A 24009-nucleotide genomic window follows, 5' to 3' on the forward strand; every position below is an offset into this window, starting at 1 on the left:
AATGTCTGGTAGTATATGTGCTACCTGTAGCAAAATGAAGTTCAGCAGGAATAGCATAAAACCTACTACTTTTAAACCAGATAACCTTTAGACAAGTAAGATTCCATTGTGAACATTTGTATTTTGTGAATCACATTTCAGAAGTCAGTGTTTCTCTTTCCTCTCAACTCCTAATGGAGAATTTTATGATATTAGATATTCTAGAAAAAATTACAAATTATCGACTATGATTATATAATAACTATGATTATCTAAGTTTAGAAAATTACTTTTGAAAAATCAAGCAGAAAGTAGCTAAATATTAGATATGTTACTGAAGGTTCAATAAGATATTATAGATGCACTTAACTGATTATTTTCAGATATAATGTTTTTGAAAGAGGTTAATGAGCATAAGAGAAAAATAGACATGAAAATGTCTGGTTTTAATTAAAAAAATTAGGCCAGAGAAATGGCTTAGCATATATGAGTCCTGACCAAGCTTGAGAAACTACTTTTTATGGATAAAACTCATCTGGCGGAAGGAGAGAACCGACTCCTGGAAGGTGTTTGATGTGCAAACATGCCATGACCCTTGACCACTGACATGTATACACACACACACACACACACACACACACACACACACACACAAACACACACACACACACACAAATGTGTGTGTGCCCATGCAGGTATGTATTCATATACATAGTCACATAATGAATGAATAAATGTAATTTTTAAAAATGGATATTCATGTAGAAAAAACCAAACTGTTAACTAAGATCCACATATGAGAAAGAACGTGCAGTGTTTGGGTGTCTAGGTCTAGGTTACCTCACTCAACATAATCACTTTCAGCTCTGCATACTTACCTGCAAATTTTATGAATTCATTTTTCTTTGGGCTTAACAATATGTTGAATATTATTAAGAGATTTTTTAATTTCTTTATTTTGTATTTGCAAACATGTTTACAATAAAAATACTTTCCTGTTAAGAGCAAAGAAATGAAAGTTATTATTTAAATCACCCTGTGGAGAACTTTTTCTTTTTCTAATGAATTCTTAAAGCTGTATTATTTGTAAACCATTTTGTTTGGAAACAGGGAGGAAAATGAATCTGAAATAAGTGACGGCAGCAGACAACAAAATGTGACCAAACCCATAAATCCCTTTGCTTGGCAAGGCAATTTTTGTGGCTGAGACCACTAAAATCAATTACTGTGGACTTTCATATTGAAATGTCATCAGAGACTCAACTTCTAGAGTTAAATCTGGGGACAATTTCACTTGCAATGGCACAGGAGCTAAAGTCAAGAAAGAAGGCTGATTTGATCAGAAATTACTTTATTTCACGAATCATTATGCTATTACCCTGTGCTTGAGGATAAGCAGTTTAGGCAGGGTCATGATTTAGCAGTCTCTTGAGACCCTACTGTCTAATTAGCATGACTCTCAAAAACCTTACCTCAGCTCATTGCTCACTGGGCCTACAGGATGGGAATGTGTGTTTTTCTCTTCTGTCAGCATGATGCCAGCTTTATTAGCCTGTAGTGAACATGGTGCAAATAGAAGTTTATTTTCATCTCTGAAAGCTCAATGGACAAAAATTTGGCCAACATAATAATTTTGCCCTAAGAGTTGAGAATAATGAAACTTCAATGCTCAAAAGGCAAGTGCAGATTATATGCCGTGTTTTGTTTGTAAAGCGTATGCATTGTGTGTTAGTGAAGAGAAGCACATACTGCTTATGATGAAGGTCTTATTAAAATGCCAATTGCTTACGTCTGTCAGCCACTTGATATTTAATGAACGTTGCTTTTATGCCCCCTGAGAGGTGCATTAGTAAAATGTTACCCACGCAATCATGTGGACATTTGTTTGACTCTCTAGCATCCATATCAAAAGCTGCCGCTCAGCGGTGCTTATTTCTAAACTCAGTGCTGGTACAGGAAGACAGGAAGAGCACTAGGGACAGCTGGCCAATCAAACTAGTGAGCTCCAGGTTCAATGAAGGACCCTCTGGTTTTGTGTTTTTATGGGATTAATATGGATATGAATCTGGGTATCTCTGTATCTACATGTGTTTCTTATGTTCCCTCCATTCCTTTGGATCTTTTTCTTCCATTATTTTGTTTATTTTGTCATTCTAGTTTACTTGTTATTATTTTATTAATAGTCTATAGATACCTGTTTGTTTTCTAGTGGATTTGGATGGGAGGGGATGAGGGGAGATGGAGAGGACATTAAAAGAGTTGGGAGAGGGAAAACAATAATCTGAATGTACTGGAAGAAAAACATCTATTTTCAATAAAAGAAAAATACATACAAAAAGGTAGAATGCTGAGTATGAAGAAGTGAATCCTGGGTGTCTTTCCCTGGATGCCACCAACCCAGACATGTGCACATCTAAATAAATATAAAACATATATCCACTCATATACACACATATGGTACATTAAGTAGTAAGTTGTTACAGCTATTTGGACCTTAAAAAATCAGATACGCATATAAAGGCTTCCAGGAAATGTTTCAAGTGTACAACAGCATGCACATGTCAGGATACTCAGCCAGAGTCATCTTCATCGGCCTGGATATTCTTACGTTTAATGATTGCTAGACATCTCAAGTTGGTCTTCCGGTGATTTAGAAAGTTAAACAAACATGTATAACAATAATCTTGTGACTTCACTGGTTTCATTTGGGTATTGAGGGTCTCTCTTTCTACAGAACTTCACAGGTTTCCTATTCTAAATTCATTCTGGTCGCATCTTTTGCATTCCTGCATCAGCTAGACCCCTTTCTAAAACTCCAACATCTAGTGTGGCTCTGCAAAGTTTTTAGACTTACCTACCGAGACTGTTCTTATATGACTCTTCTTGCTGTTAGTAGTAATTTAAGTCTCTTATTACCCCCTAAGTCAGACTTAAAAGTAGATTTTGGTGAGAAAGTATGGCTCCCTTTTACGAGGCCCATATTTTTCAAGAGTAAGGTGATGCAGACTTAGAGCCATAGCTGGTCCAGATAAGCACGAGAATAAATATAAACAGCACTTTAGAACCTGCTGAAATCCAGGCTCTGGTACTATTGGAGTCAATCCATCATAAGAAACCCTCCCTGGAGAGGCTTCTTTGAGTTGCATGACCTACAGGAACTTGAGCAGGAGATGTCAGTAGACCCACATTGTTATAGTAGTTCACTTCTGTATTACTTCAATTCCTACACTATCCTTAACTTTCTTCTTCTTTTTTTTATTGGATATTTTCTTTATTTACATTTCAAATATTATCCCTTTTCTGGTTTACCCTCTGGAAACCCCTATAAAATTTCCCAATACGTCTATGAGGGTGCTCCCCCACCCACCCATCTACTCTCTCCCGCCTCCCTGCCCTGGCATTCTTGTACACTGGGGTCTCAAGCCTTCACAGAACCCAGTGCCTCTCCTCCCATTGATGCCCAACAAGGTTATCCTCTGCTCATATGCAGCTGGAGCTATGGGTCCCTCCATGTGTACTTTTTGGTTGTGGTTTAGTCCCTGGAAGCTCTGGGGTTTCTGGTTGATTGATATTGTTGTTCTTCCTATGGATTGCAAAACCCTTCAACTCCTTCTGTCCTTTCTCTAATTCCTCTACTAGAGATCCCATTCTCAGTCCAATGGTTGGCTGTGAGCATCTGCCTCTGCATTTGGAAGGTTTTGGTTCAGCCTCTCAAAAGACAGCTATATCAGGCTCCTGCCAGCAAGCACTTCTTGTCATCCACCGTAGTGTCTGGGTCTGGTGTCTATACAAAATGACAACCAAGAGACTGGGAAAAGTTCTTTACCAAACTTACATCTGATAGAGGGCTAACATCCAATGTATAAAATAACTTAAGTTAGACACCAGAGAACCAAATAACCCTATTAAAAATGGGGTACAAAGCTAAACAAAGAATTCTCAACTGAGGAATATCAAATGGCCAAGAAGCATCTAAAAAAAGTTCAACATCTTTAGTCATCAGGGAAATGCAAGTCAAAACAACCCTGAGATTCCACCTCACACCAGTCAGAATGGCTAAGATTAAAAACTCAGCTGACAGCAGATGCTGGCGAGGATGTGGAGAAAGAGGAACACTCCTCCATTGTTGGTGGGATTGCAAACTGGTACAACCATTCTGGAAATCAGTCTGGAGGTTCCTCAAAAAACTGGACATAGTCCTACTTGAGCACCCAGCTAAACCACTCCTGGGCCTATACCCAAAAGATGCTCCAACATATAACAAGCACACGTGCTCCACTATGTTCATAGAAACCATATTTATAATGGCCAGGACCTAGAAAGAACAAAGATGTCTTTCAGCAGAAGAATGGGTACAGAAAAGTGGTACATCTACATAATAGAGTACTGCTCAGCTATTAAATATGATGACTTCATGAAATTCTTAGTCAAGTGGATGGAACTAGAAAATATCATGCAGAGTGAGGTAATCCAGTCACAAAAAACAAACATGTTATGGACTCACTGATAAGTAGAATTTAGCCCAAAATCTCAGAATGCTCAAGAAACAATTCACAGACCACATGAGACTCAAGAAGAAGGAAGACCAAAGTGTGGATGTCCGTCTTAGAAGGGGGAACAAAATATTTACAGGAGTTAACACAGAGACAAAGTGTGGAGTAGAGGCTGAAGCAAAGATTATCCAGAGATGGCCACACATGGAGATCCATCCCACGTACACTCACCAAACCTGTTACTTTAAGAAGCCTCTGGTGATAATAAGTGATGCTTTTCAGTTTTGTTTCTTAATAACGTCCATGGTTTCTGCTAACATTCCTTCTGTTGATTGTTCCCTTATTTTAATGAAGCCTCATTTTAAACAGTGCAAAATATGAGGGGCAAAGAATTCATTGGGGTGAGTGTTTTTCCCTCCACATAGGTGTTTCAATATACAGGGCCCGTTGATAAAGTTGTCAATGTGACACAACCTAAGTGACCTTGGAGAAAAGGTCAAATAAAATATTGTGTACATTGGCTTGCACTGTTGGCACGTTAGTGAAGGATTATCTTATTAAGTTAATTGGTATAAGAAGATAGATCTCAGTGTGGCCCACATAATACAGTAGGCAGGAATACCTGATCTAAAGGCATGAGGCTGAACATAGGCCAATAGACTTGTATGCATTCAGTTTCGCCCCTACCTCCTCCCCTCCCAGTACTACCCTTATAAATCCTTCTACCCATTACCCACTACTCTTCCACTGAGCCCCCCCTCATGTATCACCCCACCTTTGGACAGCTAGTGTCAGCAGGACTAGCTACCTCCTCTCTCTCTGAGGCCCAGACAGGCAGTCCAGATATGGAAAGGGGACCAATGGCAGGCAGCAGAGTCAGAAACAACCCTCATTCCAAGTGTTAGGGAACCCATATGAAGACCAAGCTGCAATTCACCTACAAATGTGGGAAACACTAGGTGCAGCCCTGCAAGCTCTTTGGTTGGTGGTTTAGTCGCTGTGAGCCCCCATAGACAGAGGCTAGTTGACTCTGTAGGTCTTCTTATGGTGTTTCCTTTACCCCTCTAGCTTGCTCGATTCTGTGTCTCACCCTTCTACAAGATTCCCCAAGTTCCAACTGATGCTTGGCTATGAATCTCTGCATCTGTTTCCAGAAGCTGTAGGACGAAGCCTCTAAGGAGATGATTATACTAGGTTCCTCTCTGCAAGCACGGCAGGGTATCATTAATAAATGATAAATAACATGTCAGGGGTTGGCTCTTGCCCATGGGATAGGTTTCAAGTTGGGGCAGTCATTGGTTGGCCATTCCCTCAGTTTCCACTCTATCTTTATCTCAGCACATCTTGTAGGCAGGACAAACATGGAGTTTAGGGTTTTATGAATGGGTTCATGTCCCTGTCCTTTCAAGGGAAATCCTGCCTGGGTACAGGAGGTGGCCACTTCAGTCTCTATATCTGCCTGTGATAGAATCTCATCTAGGGTTACCCCTATAGAGTCTCAGTAGCCTCCCCATCCCAGGTCTTCTGCTTGTCCCAGTGATGCCCCCTGTCAATTTCCGTACTCACTTCGATCCCCCTCCTGGTCCCTCTCACGCCATACCTGAGTGCTATCCCCTTCCCTTTATGCATCCACCTTGATGACCAGTTAGTTTCCCCTTCTGGGTGAGATTCACACAACCTACCTTGGCTCCTTCTTATTACTCATTATCTTCGTATCTGTGGATTGTAGCATGGTTATCCTGCACTTTATAGCTAATGCACAATTATAAGTAATAATTCCACTTTAAACAAAGATAATTTCTATCTTGCCGACATTTTCATAGATTTTCCTAGGTGCTGATTTCTAGTCACTTCACTGAGCCCATTTCCTACTTGAGCAACTTCAGCTCCATTAAGCCTGGTTTTGCTTCTTTCTTTGTTTTCTGTTGTAGACATAATCCACAATCTGGGCCTATCCGTCTGCTTCTGCCTGGTAGCATATTTTTTAGCCATTTATTAAACTTGATTTTTTATCAACTTCAAGTCTTTACTGAAATGTCACAAAACTCAGGCTAAGCTATGATAGTCTACTGTAATTTATGTGAATAATACTCAGTTTTCATGTTTGCCTTCCAAGCTTTATTCTAATAAATGATATAACTGAAAAGCTTTGCTTGTGTATACATTCGTCACCCACTGCACTAAAGATCACCGGAACTCAGAAACGCTTCTTTTACACAACGGTTTGTTCCCAAGATCTAGAGCAGTAATTGTAAATAATATATGCTTATTAGATATTTGTTGTTGCTGAAGAAATGGCTCAGTGGGTAAGAACCTGTGTTGTTCTTGCAGAAGTTCTGTGTTCAGTTCCCAGAACCCAAATAAGGTGGCTCATATGCCTTATATCTCCAGTTCCAAGGGTGTCTGTTCATCTCTTCTGGCCTCCACAGATATTTTCACTACCTTATACACATCCACACACATACATAAAAAAGAAATAAATACTTATAGAATAAATATCTCTTAAAAAAGATGATTTCAAACTGCATGTTTTTAATAAAAACCTCAAAGACAACAAAGACCACTGTTGACTGTTGAAGTGAACATGTGGTAGAACTTGGTGAAAGGTTAAAGACAACTGTAAGTAGAGTAATTTTTTAAGGAATCTTGGCCTTCTAGATAGCACTTGAAAATAAGCATAGCATAATTTTCTAAATGTATTTATAGCCATGTGAGTGAACTGATGATGTGAATAACAAAGGTTAACAAATCGGATGTTCAGGCATGTATCTGTTCTTTAACCTCTCCAATATTACTGAGAACACTGAAAACCACATACTTGTCATGAGTTAACCATTTTTCCCATTCTATATATCCCATGCATTAAAGAATTGCCATTGTTCCAAAAATTTACCCTCTAGATTACAAGGTGATTAAAATGTAATGCAGTTTTTTGTTTCTTAAGTCATTACACCTATACAAGCTATCGAATCAGTAGGTTTTCTTCTATAAAATAATAATAGTAGAAATACCTTTCTGAGTCACCTAGTCATCTTACTAAATCACTGGAAAGGCTTTAAATATTCAGCATCCATTTTTAGAAAAGCAATTAGCTTGTAATGTGTAACTAACACCGCATCTCTTTCAAATGCTATTGTTAGTATTTATTTATAATTATCATGTGTTACTGGGGTAGCTTTAATGAGAAGTCCTCCATAGGCTTATATTCTCACATGCTTAGTCCCTAGTAGATGAACTGTTTGGGAAGGAATAGGAGGTGTATTCTTGTCAGAGGAAGTTGTCCTGTTTGGAGAAGGTGTATCGTTGAGGCTGGCTTAAAGTTTCACAGGTAGCTTTCATTGCCCTGACCACAATGGTGTAGATCGTGGCAGACCACCGTAGCACAAGAGCAGTAACTGACAGCTGATAGCTGTATTCTTATCCACAGGCCTTGGGCAACAGAGACACAGAGAGAGATAAACAAAGAAAGACATGTTCTGTTAAGTCAGATAAGAATAAGAAATGTTGCTAAATTCATGTCTAACAGTTTTCCATTGACATTCTTTCCTTCTTTATAAGACCTCAAGTCTCCCACGTACTTTTTCCTACTCTTTGAATGGCAGCATTTCTTGGAAGGTATGAGTACTCGAAACAAACTCTCTAAACTTCTTTTCATCCTAGAAAATCTATATTCCTTCCTTATGTTTAATGGATAGCTTCTTATAATTTAATATTATATTTTGAAGGTCTTCTACCTCAGGTTGCTTCAAAATTAGTGCGCTCCTTTCCCTCTGCTTACATGGTTTCCAAGAGGTTTAAAGTAGTTCGGCTCACATGTGTCTGTAAATTGTTTTTGTGGGACTTTCTCAGACCAGCCTCTGGTACAAGTAAAGGGATAGAGGCTGCTGATAAAGTTTAAAGCTTAAGCCTTACTGGTACAAGTAAAGGGATAGAGGCTGCTGATAAAGTTTAAAGCTTAAGCCTTTTACTAGGTCCATCTTCCTCCTAGCTGATCTCCTTAACTTGACTATCTAGCCTGTGACCTGGCATGTGCCTAGTTCTATATGACTCTGTTCTTGTCTACACCTGTTCCCTATCCTGTCCATGCTCCATTCTCCAGTTTCCGCTTTTGTCTCCCTGCTTCACTGCCTGAAAGTTCCACGCTCTACATCCAGTCTCAGCTATTGGTTGTCAGCTCTGTATTAAAACCAATCAACAGCAAGAGAACCTCTGACACTACTGTAGATTCATGTTAGCGACGTGAGGAAGGATGAATATTTACAAAATAGAAAACCTGGTGATAGACAATAGAAATGAAAATATCAAGTTACTGCCCACACTTAGCTCCCTGCTAGTACAGAATTAACAATTGAAACTACAGAGTGACACTTGCACACACTGTGAAAATAGGATATCCCAACAAAAGGTTTTTTATTCCTGAAACTTCCTTGGATATTTTCCTTAGTGAGTATTTATTTTTCATTATCTACTCTTGACAGTTCCCCCAAATTTTGAGATACAATAAATGGGTGAAAATTGGACATAATTACAGTGTTCGGGAATGTACATTGTCATATGGAAAATAACCTGGGACCTCCCTTTCTTTTCTTTCTGTCGTTCTGTCTTTCTGTCTTTCTTTCTTTCTTTCTTTCTTTCTTTCTTTCTTTCTTTCTCTCTCTCTCTCTCTCTCTCTCTCTCTCTCTCTTTCTTTCTTTCTTCTCATTTACATTTTGGTCATTTGTTTATATTTTCATGAAATATATCTATGGAAATTTGTCCATTTTTATTTTTTATTGTTTTGCTTTCCTTTCTGTGCTTTAAAGATAAAGTGATTGGCTTTTTCTGTTCTCTTCGGTGCTCGCCCCTGTGCTGACGCCATGCCTCGGAAAATTGAGGAAATCAAGGACTTTCTACTCACAGCCCAGCAGAAGGATGCCAAATCTGTCAAGATCAAGAAGAACAAGGATAATGTGAAGTTCAAGGTCCGCTGTAGTAGGTACCTCTACACCCTGGTTATCACGGACAAGGAGAAGACAGAGAAGCTAAGCTGTCCCTGCCCCCATGTTTGGCAGTGAATGAGCTGAGATGAACCGGACCTCTGCATGTGACTATTAAAAACCCTGAAAAGTAAAAAAAAAAAAAAGATTGTGTTCATTTTATGTTTATTCTGCGTGATGTTCTCTGAGTTTCCCGGATTTATTGTGAGATGTCTGATATTAATTTGATGGAAACTCCAATCTTCAAATCTTTTTCATTTTTTTTCTGAAATGCTAGTTGTTCTGGTTTCCCTCATTTTGTCATTTTCTTGCAGATTCTGAACATCCAGCCCGAAGCTTTCTTAGAGTCTGGGCTGCCCTTCCAGAGGCTTGTACTAACACAACATGAGTTCCAGGATCCCTTCCTCAGGCCTGGCCAGCCTATGCAAAAGCTCACCAAAGGCATTCTTCACTTAAATTTTTGTTTACACTAATCATAATACCTTGTTTCTTTCTGATTATTGCTTCTATTTTGTGCTTACTTTTGATGCTCCTGAAGTCTTGCTTATTTTCTCCTCTCTGTGTTGTTTTGTGTTTGTAAGTCCATTGTACAAATGGTACAACTGCCATTTCCAGTATCTTCTTCTAATGTTTGTTCTGTGTCCAGATATTCAGCTCTCTTTTTGTGTATGCTGCATTTGTTTTCTTGTAATTTGAGATGGAAAACTACAGAAAATGATATTTCGTGAGGAGCCGCTAGGTAGAAAGTTGTTATGTGAATAGAAGCATTCTACTAATCTAGCATTAAAACTTTATATTTTAGTGTGTCTGTGCTTTTGTACCGTGACCTTCATAAGGGCTGCTCAGTCCTCACTCTTTAGGTAGGAGGTCAGCAAATAGACCTAGTCTGTATTTATGTTTTTTCAGGACATTTAGACTGGCATAAAAAATTAGCAAGTCATATTATCATCATGCTTATTAGATTGAATGGCCTTCCCTGAGGGGTAACTTTGATAAGAGAAACAGTAGGTTTGAATGTACTTCAAAATGTTTTAAAGGATACTAGTATACCTATATTCATTCCTGCTCTATTCAAAACAGAGAGTAAACTGAATCTGCCTAGCTGTCAAAGAACCAGTGAGTGAAAAGGAAAATGTTTTGTAGTACATATGTACAATACGGTTTTATTAATGCATGCATAAGGAAAACAAATATGAATTTATAGAAAATGGATAGAACTGGAAAACAGTTTATTAAGGAACTAAGGCTTATAAAAAAACAATCATTATGTTTCCTGTAATGTGCAACTTTTAGCTAGTGTGTGTGTGTGTGTGTGTGTGTGTGTGTGTGTGCACGTGCCCATGCGCACATGCGCACATGCGGGGGGAGGGAGGTGTATAGGAGCCAGGACTGGAAAAGCAGGTGAAAGAGTCCTTACAAGCAGAAGGGAGTGCAGTAGAATATATTAGGTATGAGAGTAGAAAAGGGCTTTCAGAGGAGATATAAGGTTAAAGAGAGAGTGAGATAAATGGAAAAGGAAAAAGAGAATGGGGAAAGGATCAAGAACCTGCAAACATCACATGTCCTTAAGGAAATCTATAACATTATTAGAAAACAAACAAAGAAACAAAACAAAACAAACAAGCAAACGAAAAACTTTATGACTTCTACCTTCCAGGAACATCAGGAGATTTTTTTCTGGTATTTAGAGTGAGAGTCAGGCAGAGTTCCTGGAAGCGAAACACACGAATGTTCATCCAGAGGCCCTCAGATCTAGTCCTTCTCTAGGTTTCAAGTTTGAGTGGTCAACATTGAGATGCTCAATCCATGCTTTCAGTTTATTTTCCTTCCCGTTACTGGCTTTTATGTTGGCTTCCGTAATCATATGTTATATGGGTAATTTCTTACCATTTAAACCTCAGTAGTTCTCAGAGGAAGTTCAATCACCACGTACTCTGTAAGTAGAGTACACGTAGGTGTGGCTTGGTTTTTACCAGTCTACAGTGAACTTTCTGGGAAGTGGTACATGCTGAGAAATGACATTTAATATGCTTTACAGTCTTGTAACCCGTATCTGGGAAGTAAGCAGCATCAAGGAAGAGGAGAGACATCGGTTGATGTGCAGATAAGTTAAAAATTTCTTTCTCAAGGTCAGTGCCGATGCAACATTTTAATAGTTTAGCCATCAGCAGCACAAAGAGTCCACGTGCATACTGAATAGAATGTGAAGGTATTTTATTTTTATTTTTATTTTTATAGAGCTATTTTTAATGATGTCACATAGACATGTTAACTAATTTCATTTTTAATTACTTTCATGGAGTGGAAGAATTGTAAGTGGTTATATTTAGAACTCATTTAATTAAAATGGATAAACTGAATTCTGAATGCATAATGTAGGTAATCTCACTCAGTTCTACCCCCGGCTATACTGCTGATCTAATTAATAGGAAGAGTTGCAGTGTATTAATGAAAGGAAGCAAAGCCCTTTCCTTTCCCTCACTGCGACTGTAAGCCATCGGAGTTCTAAGTAGGTAGGTAGTTGATATTAAAGGCTGGGGGTGTTTATTCAGTTCAGTAGGCTGCAGTGACATTTCTTATCATTTCAGCATAACTGTGCCAGAGGGCCTGTAAGTAGTATTTGCTAAAGGCAATTTTACACATTCATAGTGTTCTTTGATGTTTAAGCTAGGCCCAACTGACAGAGCCCCTGGGGTTATCTTTCTGCTTCCTCCACAGGCTGATAAACCAGTGTGTTTGATTACAGAAAACAAAACAACCCCAAATAACTGAATTTAGTAAATTCTGAATTAAATTCACTTAAGAAACATATGAGTGTCATTCAGTGGTCACTTAAATAATAGTTATTGACTGGGAGGGGGAAGGCACTGCCCTCAAGGCTGCACGGAATCATCTCAAGAGGGAATATTTACCTGCGTGAAACATTCTGAGCAGACCTATTTTATGCTCCTATGAAGGGAAAAGAATTGAAAAGTGGAGTACTCCTGCTCTGAAATGTGAGTAATATGTGATAATAAATTAATATGTATTAGACTCTTATTCTAGTGACTGGTTACAAGGCATTTGAGTATCTCATCTTTTAATCACAGCAGTATACAGCCTATAAGGTCAGTGAGAAAACTAAATTACAGCTAGCTTATCAAAGCATGCACAGGGAGTAAGAGGTGGAATATTAAATAAACAGTCAGAAAAGCACTCAGTTATCAGTAATTGCTCATTACATTACCTTTAAATAATAGGATATAATAGGATATAATTAAATAATAAGATATAATTTGTATATATGTGTGTGGGTAGGGTGTGGGTGTGCAGCATGGGTGCAGTGTGGGTGGGGTGTGGTTATGTGTATTTATATATATATGTGCACTTATATTTTGTGACATGAAGATGTACAAATGCAGTAGGATGAAATTTGTGGAGGTCGGGGAACAACTGTAGCTGTTGTATTTTTTTTCACGTGGTTTCAGAGAGAAGCACTCTCATTCTTCACCGCTGTGTACATGAGACTAGCTGGCTTGTGAGCGTTCAGTAAATTCTCTCTCAGCTTCCCATCTCCTGGTAGTAATAAGCCGGTATATACTGAGGCTGGCTTTTATGTGGGCTCTGGGGGTCCAAACTGAGGTCAGAAGACTTACAGGGCAAAATCTGAAACCTCAAATATAGTCAACTAATTTCTTCATTTGAATTTTCTTGCTTTCTGAGCAACCTTCTTGGGACATCTTCTAACACCGTAAGAATAAGATGATGGTGAAAGGGGAAGATTGGACACAGATGTTTGGTCAATCTCCAGCTAACAGCTTCTCTGTCCTGTGAAACTGCACGTGGTGTTTTATGCTACTCCTTTGATTCTTCCTTCAATTTGGACATACTACAGAATTTCAGAAATTCCATTTGATTAATTCTGAAAAATTAACCAAGAAGTTCTATTTTATGTTCATTGCTTTCTCTAATTTATTCTTTGTCCTAACAGAGCAGTTTTGAAAACACTTCCATAGAACGATGTCTATGTTGACTTCCTTCCATCTTGAATGATATCAAGTCCTTTCAGGGAAGCATGAACAGAATTCTCTGATTTTGCACAGCTTTATCTAGGAAACTTATCTGCCCAATCTTTAGCAGCTCTAATGCCCAGTCTATAGCTTGTTCACTGCACACACACACACACACACACACACACACACACACACACACACACACACACACGTTTGTGTCTGTCTATGTGTGTATGTATGTATATTATACATGCCTATTCTGTCTTCTCTATCTTTTCATTGTTCTGACAAGGCAAGGCAGGTATATCCTTTACTTGTGAACAAATATTATCTCCTGCCTGATTCTGCTTTCAAAGTTGTGTATTTATACATTTGCCATTAGCTTTTATTAGTGTGCTTTGTATTTTTTCCCTGTGGCACTAATTTTCTTTTCCTTATCTATCCCATTGTAATGTTCACTGCTCTTCACATTGGCAGTGCTGTATGAGTTGAACTCACCTCTTTGACATGTCCTATGCTGGTTGGCTGGCTGTACTCTTAAGACTATATATCTCCTGGAGTGTTGAATATAACATAATTAATATAATATAATACATAATACAATATAATTTATAATACAATCTAGCATGTTACAGATATACAATAGACCGATAGCCATCTACACTGCTTCATGCAGTGCTTTACTTTGTAATTAAAATGTAAAAATATTCTCCGTTAATGTGAAGATGCTATGATGAGTTATGTGAACTCAATTTTAAACTAAAAAAATACCTAAATTACTGAGAGTGGACTGGAGAGAGCGTTGCAGCCGATGGATCATTTTAGAGGTTGTGTCTTCTAAAGAGGGCTATCTTGCCTTTGCCTACGGGCATGTTTTGGGATTGTTAGTCAGACTAGTTTGTAAAATGGAAGAAGTGCCTGTGGTCTTGCTTCATTAAGAATGGCTTTCAGGGCATACTTGTGCTTTAGTCACCCCCACCCTTACCAAGACTTCAGGAAAACCCAAGTGGCTCCTTGTGCTCCATTTCTTCTCTTCTTCTTAGCAGTTATCAACACCAGTGCAGGTCACTAATATAACCCTTATCATAAAGTCCTCTGCCTCTGTCTGTTTCTTTGAGAATACAGTGAGATTCATTGATGACTCACTTTGTTTTTATTTGCAAGTATGAACAGCAAAAGGGACATCAGTAAACTCTAAAATACAATAAGGAAGAATAAAATCAAATGTGACAATCAACAGGAATTGATCAATCCTGTTGAAAACAGGAAACATCAAGCCTGTATTGTATACGAGGAAATTTATAGTTTATATATTTTACTGTTTGCTGATCTGTCTTTGCTTAGAAGAGGTTAGTCTGTATTTTGTTCTCTACTTCTTATTAATTGCATGCATGATGATGCTGTAATGATCATCTTTAAAACTGAGAAACAGAAAAATGTCATAGGAAAAACATAATCAGAGTTGTAGCAGAATGCATACTTCTAGGCTTTTCCCCTTACTGGAGTCTGCTTCAGGCCTCACGGAGAAGTGGTCCTGTGATTACTTTATGGCCAGAAGGAGTAGAGAATATGTTAGAGAAGCCTAAAATGCCTCTTCTGACCGAAACCTTGAATGTGCAAATTGTCTAGAATTAGGAAGAGTATGGCATTGCCTTTTTCTAAAATTTAAATATCGGTAGTTTAGGGGAAGACAATTTCTAGCAATCTGCATCTTTATTCATCTGTCTTCTGGCGAAATTGACAGTGCAGCAGTCATTTTGGCAGTGCTACTTAATTGGCTCAATTCTGCCAATAAAAGCATGGCGAATGATGGCACCGTTCAGTGTTATAAATACACAAAAATAGTCACTCAAATGGGCCTGCTCTCTAGCAACCATCCTTATAAAGCAGACCACCTTCAGAGGTATGAACAGGCAATTCAAACCCCTTGAAAATAACAGCAGAGATGTTTTCCTCCTTCTATCCCACCCCGATGAATATTAAACCTCCCTTTCTTGAAAAGTAAAAACAAATCAAGCACAGAATTTTCATTTCTCAACTTCACGTTAGTGGTGACGGCAGGTTGGGCAGTGTCTTTGGGAGCAGCCTTGATGCTTGTTTTTCTTCCTGCATTAGACCAAAAAATGCCCCTGAGATTTAATTATCTTTCTATATTATTTTTCAGTACAAAGCCACTTACTCTTTCATTGTGTTGCTGTGTTGAAAAAAAAAAGCCTTCAGTAGATGCATTTTTTTCCTAATGGTAAAGGCAGAGTGACTTCAAAGATGGAATGTTCTTGCTTTCTTGTCTTTGACAAAAAGGAGGCTAGTGCTTTAATAGTTTCAAGGTGATATGAAGGGGTAGGACTGGGCTCATCTGGAGAGAGTCTGAATTGGGAATTGGTTACAGCCCCTTCAGTTGTCCTGTTCTCTTGTCTCTGTTCTCAGGTTCATTTTACTTTCTGGTCATGTACAATGTATGCATTTTGCTTCTTCAAAAGAGACGTTACTTCATGAAAGTACAAGTTGTTTGTATGGACTTTAGATAGTTTAGATTAAAAATGTACATCAAAAATAGGCTGGTGATAGAGAATCAAGACAGGCTTATACTGATCTTTTAAGAAGGAAAATAACCAGGGACATTAATGAGGAAGTAGGGTGTAATTCACTGGGAATTTTGTTATTTGAGGCTTTTAACTCCTTTCTTCCTTGGTTGCTGTTTCCAAGTTCTGGTACAATATGGCTGTGCATATAAATTCAGAGCTATAGTCTGAACATTTATTAGCCTCAATGATCCAAGCATTGAAATGCTAATCTGCTGAATGCTAGTATTAGGGAATGGCAACTTGGGAGGTAGTTAGACCATGAAGGTGAAGCCCTTATAATTTGCCTTAGCATCTTTACAAGACATACCAGAAATCTGCCATAGCATTCGATCATGTGCCGACACAGCAAGAAGGCCCCAGGTATGGTTAGGAGCATTCCAATTTCCAGATTCCAAATCTGCCACGATGTTAAATCTCCAGCCTCCCAAGCTCTAAGAAACATATGTTGGTCATTTGTAAGCCACCCAGTTTCAAGCACTTTGTTATAGATACCTGAACAGAAAGTAATTTTATGACTTTAATACTCATAATTATGACATAATACTTAGAGGTATTGAGACACTCATTCTTTGATTTTTAATGATATAGAGAAAACTTGATTCCGCAGCATCTCCTCTTTCTATTGCCGATGCATTTGGCTTGTTTTTCCGAGTTTTAGCTAGAAGGTCAGATCTGTTCCAGTTTCAGTTGCATAGATAACAAGAAGGAAAGGTGAATGTAGAGAAAGATAGTCAGAAAATTCCTTGAGAAGGAAAGCTTGGGGAGAGAGGAAGACAAAATTAAGACAGTAAGTACCCATTTTTTTTTTTTGCTGATGTGAAAATCAGAAGAATATGGGGAGAAATATTTAGGAACAAATCTAAATAATTCAACTGATGTTAAGCAATATTTATTTGAACTTCACTTCAGCCTATCTGTCTGGGAGAGATGGTACTTATTCAACTGCTGGTTAATTCATTCCATGTTCCCTCGCTCCTATCATTCATTTATTCTTCTGCTCATCCATTCACTCATGGTCAGAGGTTATTTATTTATTGAAACAATATAGAATTGGAAGATGGGAGCATGCAGGCAAGAAATGTATTCAGGATAATTCTGAGAGTGAAAGTGTTGAGCAGCGAATGCTATCTAAGTGTTAATATGGACATTCACTAGACAATAAATCAAGTTAAGCACTTTATTTTCTCCTACTATTTATTTATTTTTATTAAACTTTTTTATGTACTGTGTTCTCGGGATGCTAACCAAGAACCTGTCAGATGTTATAGCAACACAATATCGCTGAGGACAGTTTAAATTGGGTGTAGGAGAGAAATGGGCCTAGTGCAGATACTGTAAAGTGTGGAGTTCTCCCTATAAATGAGCATCTGCCACTACCCATATACTCATGACAGTGTTTTGCTATATCTTCAGCCTTGTCAAACTAATAAATGGAGAAGAAAGAGAATATAATAGAAATCTATGTATAAAATTTTTAGAAATGGCATTCTTCAACTATTTTCATTTTCTACTGTTCATCCATGTTTCTTTGGGAATTCAGGAACATATTGATCAGCTGTGTGATTGTATAGATAAATGATAATCATGGTTCTTAGTCCCTGAGCAAGAGACAAAACTAATCTGGGCCTGACCTTTCAGATAGATGCTCTCAGGATTTCATCCTCATAAACTAACCTCTCTAGGAAATGAAAGTATTGTATCAAGACCAAAGAATGTTTCTGATGCTAGAAATCTCTGTAAAAATGAATTGATAAGCATTTCTGTGATGACTTATTGCTCTTTACTGGATTTCTTCTCTTAAAGGCTGGCAATGCCATCTCTGTTTGCATTTTTATGAGTTGATGGTGACAAACTGCCATGAGATAACTGAGTGAAGCTTTCATGAACAGGCAGAATGCCACTCATAGTAAAGTCAACACTCAGGATAGAAAAAAAAGGAAGCCAAAGTAAGAGGCTAGCAGTGGGTAGGCTAGGGCGTTCAGGTCCCCCAGTCTCTACACTCACATACTGGTATTTTTTTAGCATGAATTTCTGATTAACCCATGAATTTCAAAATACAGCCCATGTTCTACAGTGATATGAATATATTTAACCCATCTCAAAAATTTAAACCAGAATTGCTCCTATTGAAAGAGAATACAGGGACAAAGAGTGGAGCAGAGAATGAAGGAAAGGCTATCCAGAGACTGCCCCACCTAGGGATCCATACCATATGCAGCCACCAAACCCAGACACTATTGGCAACGTCAAGAAATGTTTGGTGACAGAAGCCTAATATAGCTGTCCCCTGAAAAGTTCTGCCAGAGCATGACCAATACAGATGCTGAGGCTTACAGCCAACTATCAGAGAACAGGGAACCCAATGGAGGAGTTAGGAGAGGATTGAAGGAGCTGCAACCCCATAGGAAGAACAACAATATAACCAACCAGACACCTCAGAACTCCCAGGATTAAACCATCAACCAAAGAGTACATATGGAGAGACCCATGGCTCCAGCTACATATGTAGCAGTGGATGGCCTTATCTGGCAACAATGGGAGGGGAGGTCCTTGGTCCTGTGAAGGCTCGAAGTCCCAGTGTAGGGGAATGCTAGGGAGGTGAGGCAGCAGTGACTGGGTGACTGGGGCACTCTCATAGAAGTAAGGGAAGGGGGGATGGAATAGGGGTTTTGCAGAGGTTAAACAGGGAAGGGGGCTAACATTCAAAATGTAAATAAATAAAATAACCAATAAAAGTTAAGAAAGAAAAATGAAGAGATGCAATATATTTGTAATAATGTTATCTGTAGGATTTATTTTTCACAATAAATTCTTAAAATAAAGTTTTGTTTTACATTGCCTCTAATAGTACACTTACCATATACATTAGAAATATAAGAGTTGGTCTTCCTGTGACAATAAAGTCAACTAATGTGGCCCTGTTGGGAGTCCCAGAGACAGAACCACTGACCAAAGAACAAGTGTGGGCTGGAGCTGCTCCTCTGCCCACCCATAGGCAGCAGATATACAACTAGGTCTTAATGTGAGTCCTCAACAACTGGAGAAGGGCTGCCCCTGAATTTGTTGCCAGACTGTGGATCCTGCTAGGGAAAGTGTTGGTATTCAGTGAGGAAGGATGCACCCAGTTCTACAGTGAATAATGTGAGATGGTGTGTGATACCCAGGGTATCCCTCTTCTCAGGGGAGGGAGGGAAGTTGAAGAAAAGCTGTGAGAGGGGGCAACTGGGAGAAGAGGAGGGTCAATATTGGGATATTAAATGAATAAATAAATCAACTCATTATAAAGAGAAAGAAATATGAATATATCTTACGTAGAAATCTAGCTGTTTCTTCCATAGGAGACAACCCTGTAATTTTATGTCCACTTTGTGTGTTTCCAAATGAAAGGCAAGTTTAAAAGAGCTAGCTTGCTTTAGACAAAGGAAAAATGCAATTGCTATATTTCACTAAGCCTTATTCAATGGACCATTTCTGTTTATATCACCCCAAGTACAAATAAACTCTAAAAAGCAACTAATAAAATCTCTCATTTAATTTAATTATAACTAGAAAAACAACTTTAGTATTTGTAGGAGACCATGTGAGTCCACTGCGTGCTTAAATCTATTTCAATTGAACAAGCATGCTTATTTCAGCATTATTCCCATTTGGAAGATGAGAAGTCACAAGCCGAGTACAGAAGCAGCGTGCAATCAAAATAGATCTGTTTTCTCATCTAAAGTGGTATTATTGTCAGCAATAATGTATGGCTGCCTTCAGTAAGAATGTTTCTAAGGTTTAAGTATGGGCACTGTCCTTTATGATCATTTTGAACTCCAAGTAATAGTTTCTCATAATCCAAGGAAGTCTCTGTGTCGCTTATGTTAGGACAGTGCCAATAATAAACATTGAAGACATTCATACATCAAGAACATTAGCATTTGAAGCAATACAGATTGAAGTAACAGATAACTTGGATGTATTTATGGTATATATCAATAGGGAAAATACATGATGACAAGGCAGCAAAGTTATCAGGACGTGTCCACAAATCACCGTACACCTTAACCAAATTATTACTAACCGATGCTCCAAAGTTAGTGGGTCTTGCATGAGAATATGAATCTGAGGAAAATAATTGTATTCTCAATGCAAGTATTTAAACCTCTACAAGTAGTCTTTGTGAGGATGCTATTGCTAGTGTTGCTGCTGTTGACTCAGAAATCTGTTGCCTTAATTCAGCTTTTCTGAATGTGTGTGTGTGTGTGTGTGTGTCTTACCATCAATAGTAGCATACTCAAGTTTATTTTCTAACCTAAGTTAATTTTGAAGTACATTTTTATACTTCCAAAGCTAATAAATGTGAAGTATAGCTACTATGTGCTTGGCTTCTGGTGATGACATTCTGATGTAGCATAAATATGGAAGGGGACACGTTATCCAGTGATGACGAAGCTTGGGTATCTCTTCAAATTGTACAGCTAATAATGCCATTGTGGGTACCTCAATCAATAACCTCATCTAATTCCAATAATATCTCTTACCCCCTAGTTCCATTAGCATATGCATTTGGGGATTAAGTTTAATGAACTTTGTTGGAAAACTTTCAAACCATAGCCATAAACTGGTTAATTTTAATGACTCTGAGGTCTCCAGGACTTTAAAAATGCTTTTACATACTTAGTGATAATTCAATTTTGGTTCACAATCGCTTTCTTCTGTGTTATCCTATTTTGTCTACATTAAAAGCATTACGGGGGGGAGGGTGGGGAGGGGAACACCGATAAGAAAGGGGAGGGGGGAGGGGGATGTTTGCCCGGAAACTGGGAAAGGGAATAACACTCGAAATGTATATAAGAAATACTCAAGTTAATAAAAAAAAAGCATTACAATTTTAGTTTACTTAGACTATAAGAGATAGATTAGAGATGGCCAAAGAAACTCCTTTTATATTAAGGTATTCTACAATTAAACTTATGGTACATAAGCCTAAAGCAGTCTTGCGTCATAACAGTAGTAAGGGAACATGTTCCTCATAATATTGAGATAGACTTCAAGTAATAAACACCTTCCTTGCCCCATCTCCATGTATATTAAAGCAGGAGGACTTCCTGTGGGGAAAGATGCTTGTCGAGATATGATTTAGAAAAACTGGGAAATCCACTTTCAGCATTGTTTTGACCATGGAACACAGAGTGAGCATTCAATGTACTGGCTTTAGTGTGCAGCCTGAAGGAGATTTAACAGCACACACTACTTTGACATCTAAAATTTGGAGGATAAGTCTTTCCTGTAGATAAGATGTAGCCTCATCATGTCCTGAGAGTTCAGAGCTTATGTGGAACTGTTTTTCCACCTGCACCCCTGTTCCTGAATAATGACTCAGAAACTAGGTATGAATAAATGTCTAAGACACAAGCACGGGCTTGTTCCCTTACTAGCTCAGTACTTAGAAGACCCATTTGTTCTACTCTATGTATACCACATGGCTGGTTACTTTTCCTCTGTTTCATACATGTTTCCTTAGGGTCTGGGTGGCAAATCTCCCACCTTGACTCTTTCCAAGACTCCTATCTCTCTCTGTTAAATTTCCTACCTTCCATTTCTTGCCTCAGATAATAGCCCAGAAGTTTTTAAATGACAGGTGATGCACCCACATAGTACATAAGGAATTCTTTCTATACCTATGTGCTTAGTAAATTTATCTGAATCTTGTCTGAGTTATAGGTCAAGAACATAGCCTTCCTTCTAACAGTGAAGAGGGAGGTTAAAATAAGCAAGTATCAAAAGTGTCTAATAGTAGCATAGGAAATGCTATTAATTATATTCAGTGCACTGTTCATGGGAATATAAGAAATCTCCAAATCTCCAATTTAAAAATAAGAAAGTCTGTAAACTATAGCACTGAAACTGACAAATGTAAGTCTCTGTGGACATACACATCAGATATTCATAATGCTACATTGGTAATTTCCACCATCCAAGAGATTAATAAGACATTGCAGTTTCACAGAATTGTAAACGTCAAAAATTTAGCAGATTATTATAGGATTTATTAATTATCATCCCAAAGCCTGGAGGAGCTGAACTAGAACTTCAGCTTTTTGAATAAATCCTGTGAATATATTTGCATATGTGCATTATATATACATATATATATATATATATGGATTTGAATAAGAAGACTTTGAGTGAGAATATAGTTAGATAATTTTGTACATCTGCTACCTATACTAAGCTCAAGTTCAACCAAGGGGAGATTAAAATTATGGTAGCTAAAGAGGTCTAGGGAAACTGGACAGATGGTATCCCCATAGCTCCTTATTGTGCCCACATGTTGTAGGCTACCTGAGTGCTAAATGTCATGTAATATCATGTAAATGAGACTGTGCTGAGTTGTCCCCATGACTAATCCAATTTCACCACAAAACTCATCAAAGAAAGAGGATTCATTATCTTCTTGGATATTTTTATATGGTTTTCTTCATCATTAATGTATTGGATAAGTCTTTTTTGCCAAGGGCTGTCACATTGCCACTGTGGCAATTGTAGTCAACAATTACCTAAATTTCTTAATTTCTGCTATTTCTATCATTTTCTGATGAAGAAACAGCCTAATGTTCTTTGCCGTTTTCCATGGAGATCATGTTAATTACTGGAAACAAAACAAATGCACAAACAAGGAAGATTTGTTTTTATTTTTCTTATAGTTTGCTTAGTTTACTCATGTGAGCCATGATCAGATTCTGTACTGCACTGCTTCCTCTTTCTAATTTGGCAACATTTTGTTCTCATGCTGTCAAACTTGTAACAGGAAAACCGTTAACATCAGTACATGCATGCAGTGTGCCTGCAGTTGCAACAACTCCTTGGCTAGGGTGGAAAACATTGACTTGAGGGGTTACAGGGAACTTTGCAATGCCCTTGTCCTTTCAATTGGTTAACCACTGTATTGGTCAAGATTCACTAGAATCACAAAACATATGTAATGTCTCTATATATTGAGGGAATTTATTGTGCTCACTTACAGCCTGTAGTGCAACTACCACAACAAAGCTCAGCTGTGAATAGGAAGCCCAAGAGCCTAGTAGTTGCTCAATCCCATGAGGCTAGCTGTTTTAGCTGGTCTTCTACAGAAGTAGATTTCAATAGATGTGCTAGGAAATAAATGCAAGCAGGCAAGGAGCGAATTTTTCTTCTTCCAATGTCCTTATGTAGGTCGCCAGCAAAAGGTGTGGCCCAGATTAAAGGTATATACCACCATGCCTGGATCTGGGACTTGTTTTGCCCAGATTGACTTTGAATTCAAAGATTTCCTTGCTTTAGTCTCCTGGGATTAAAGGTGTGCATTGCCTTTCCTGGGCCTAAGATTTCATAGCCACTATGACTCCAGATCTCCATGCAAAGATCCAGGTCAGAAACTTGCGTCTTCTAGCCTCACGATCCAGATCACAGGTGAGCCCTTCAATTCTGGATTGTAGTTCATCACAGATATAGCGAAGTTGACAATCATGAATAGCCATTACAATAACCGAATCTGTGATAGACTTTTGTCTTTTGAATAAGCAAATAACAAAATGTTTAAATAATGAAATGTGGCCACACTATTGTCTTTTAAATAAATGTATGACAAATTGGTTCTCTGTAAAGTATTCACAGTTAGGCACTATAGCATAATATTTAGCAAAATTGATTTGGTATTTTCAGATAACTTACAATCTAGAGAAACTTCTCTATGTAGGTATCATTTGGATCAGTTAAATGGTTTGTCAAAAATGAAGATGTCTGTGCTGAGAAGATTCTTTAGCTTGTAAAGTGCTTTCCTTGCAAGCAAGAAGACCTGAATAAGACTCCTAGAACCTGTCTCCCAAACCCAACACATACAAAATGCAGGTCTACTTGTAGGTTTATAGTACTAGTGGAGAGATGGATATGGGATAGGTCTCTGAGTTTCACCAGACACCTAGAATAGCTTATTTGGTAAATTCCAGGACATCTGGGAGAC

General features: G+C 38.2%; 1 protein-coding gene across 1 annotated transcript; it reads left to right on the forward strand.

The window, feature by feature from the left end:
* Positions 1–9161: 9161 nt before the first annotated feature.
* On the forward strand, positions 9162–9594 carry Rpl38l2 (ribosomal protein L38 like 2). The gene has a single exon (XM_039106074.2). It carries the CDS (start codon positions 9329–9331, stop codon positions 9524–9526), a length of 198 nt encoding a protein of 65 aa, XP_038962002.1. The 5' UTR covers positions 9162–9328; the 3' UTR covers positions 9527–9594.
* The last annotated feature ends 14415 nt before the right edge of the window (positions 9595–24009 follow it).

Source organism: Rattus norvegicus, chromosome 3 (genome assembly GCF_036323735.1).
Source record: "Rattus norvegicus strain BN/NHsdMcwi chromosome 3, GRCr8, whole genome shotgun sequence".
Lineage (NCBI taxonomy): Eukaryota > Metazoa > Chordata > Mammalia > Rodentia > Muridae > Rattus > Rattus norvegicus.

Coding starts and splice junctions, on each gene's coding strand:
- Rpl38l2 (XM_039106074.2), top strand. CDS start 9,329: ATGCCTCGGAAAATTGAGGAAATCAAGGACTTTCTACTCACAGCCCAG.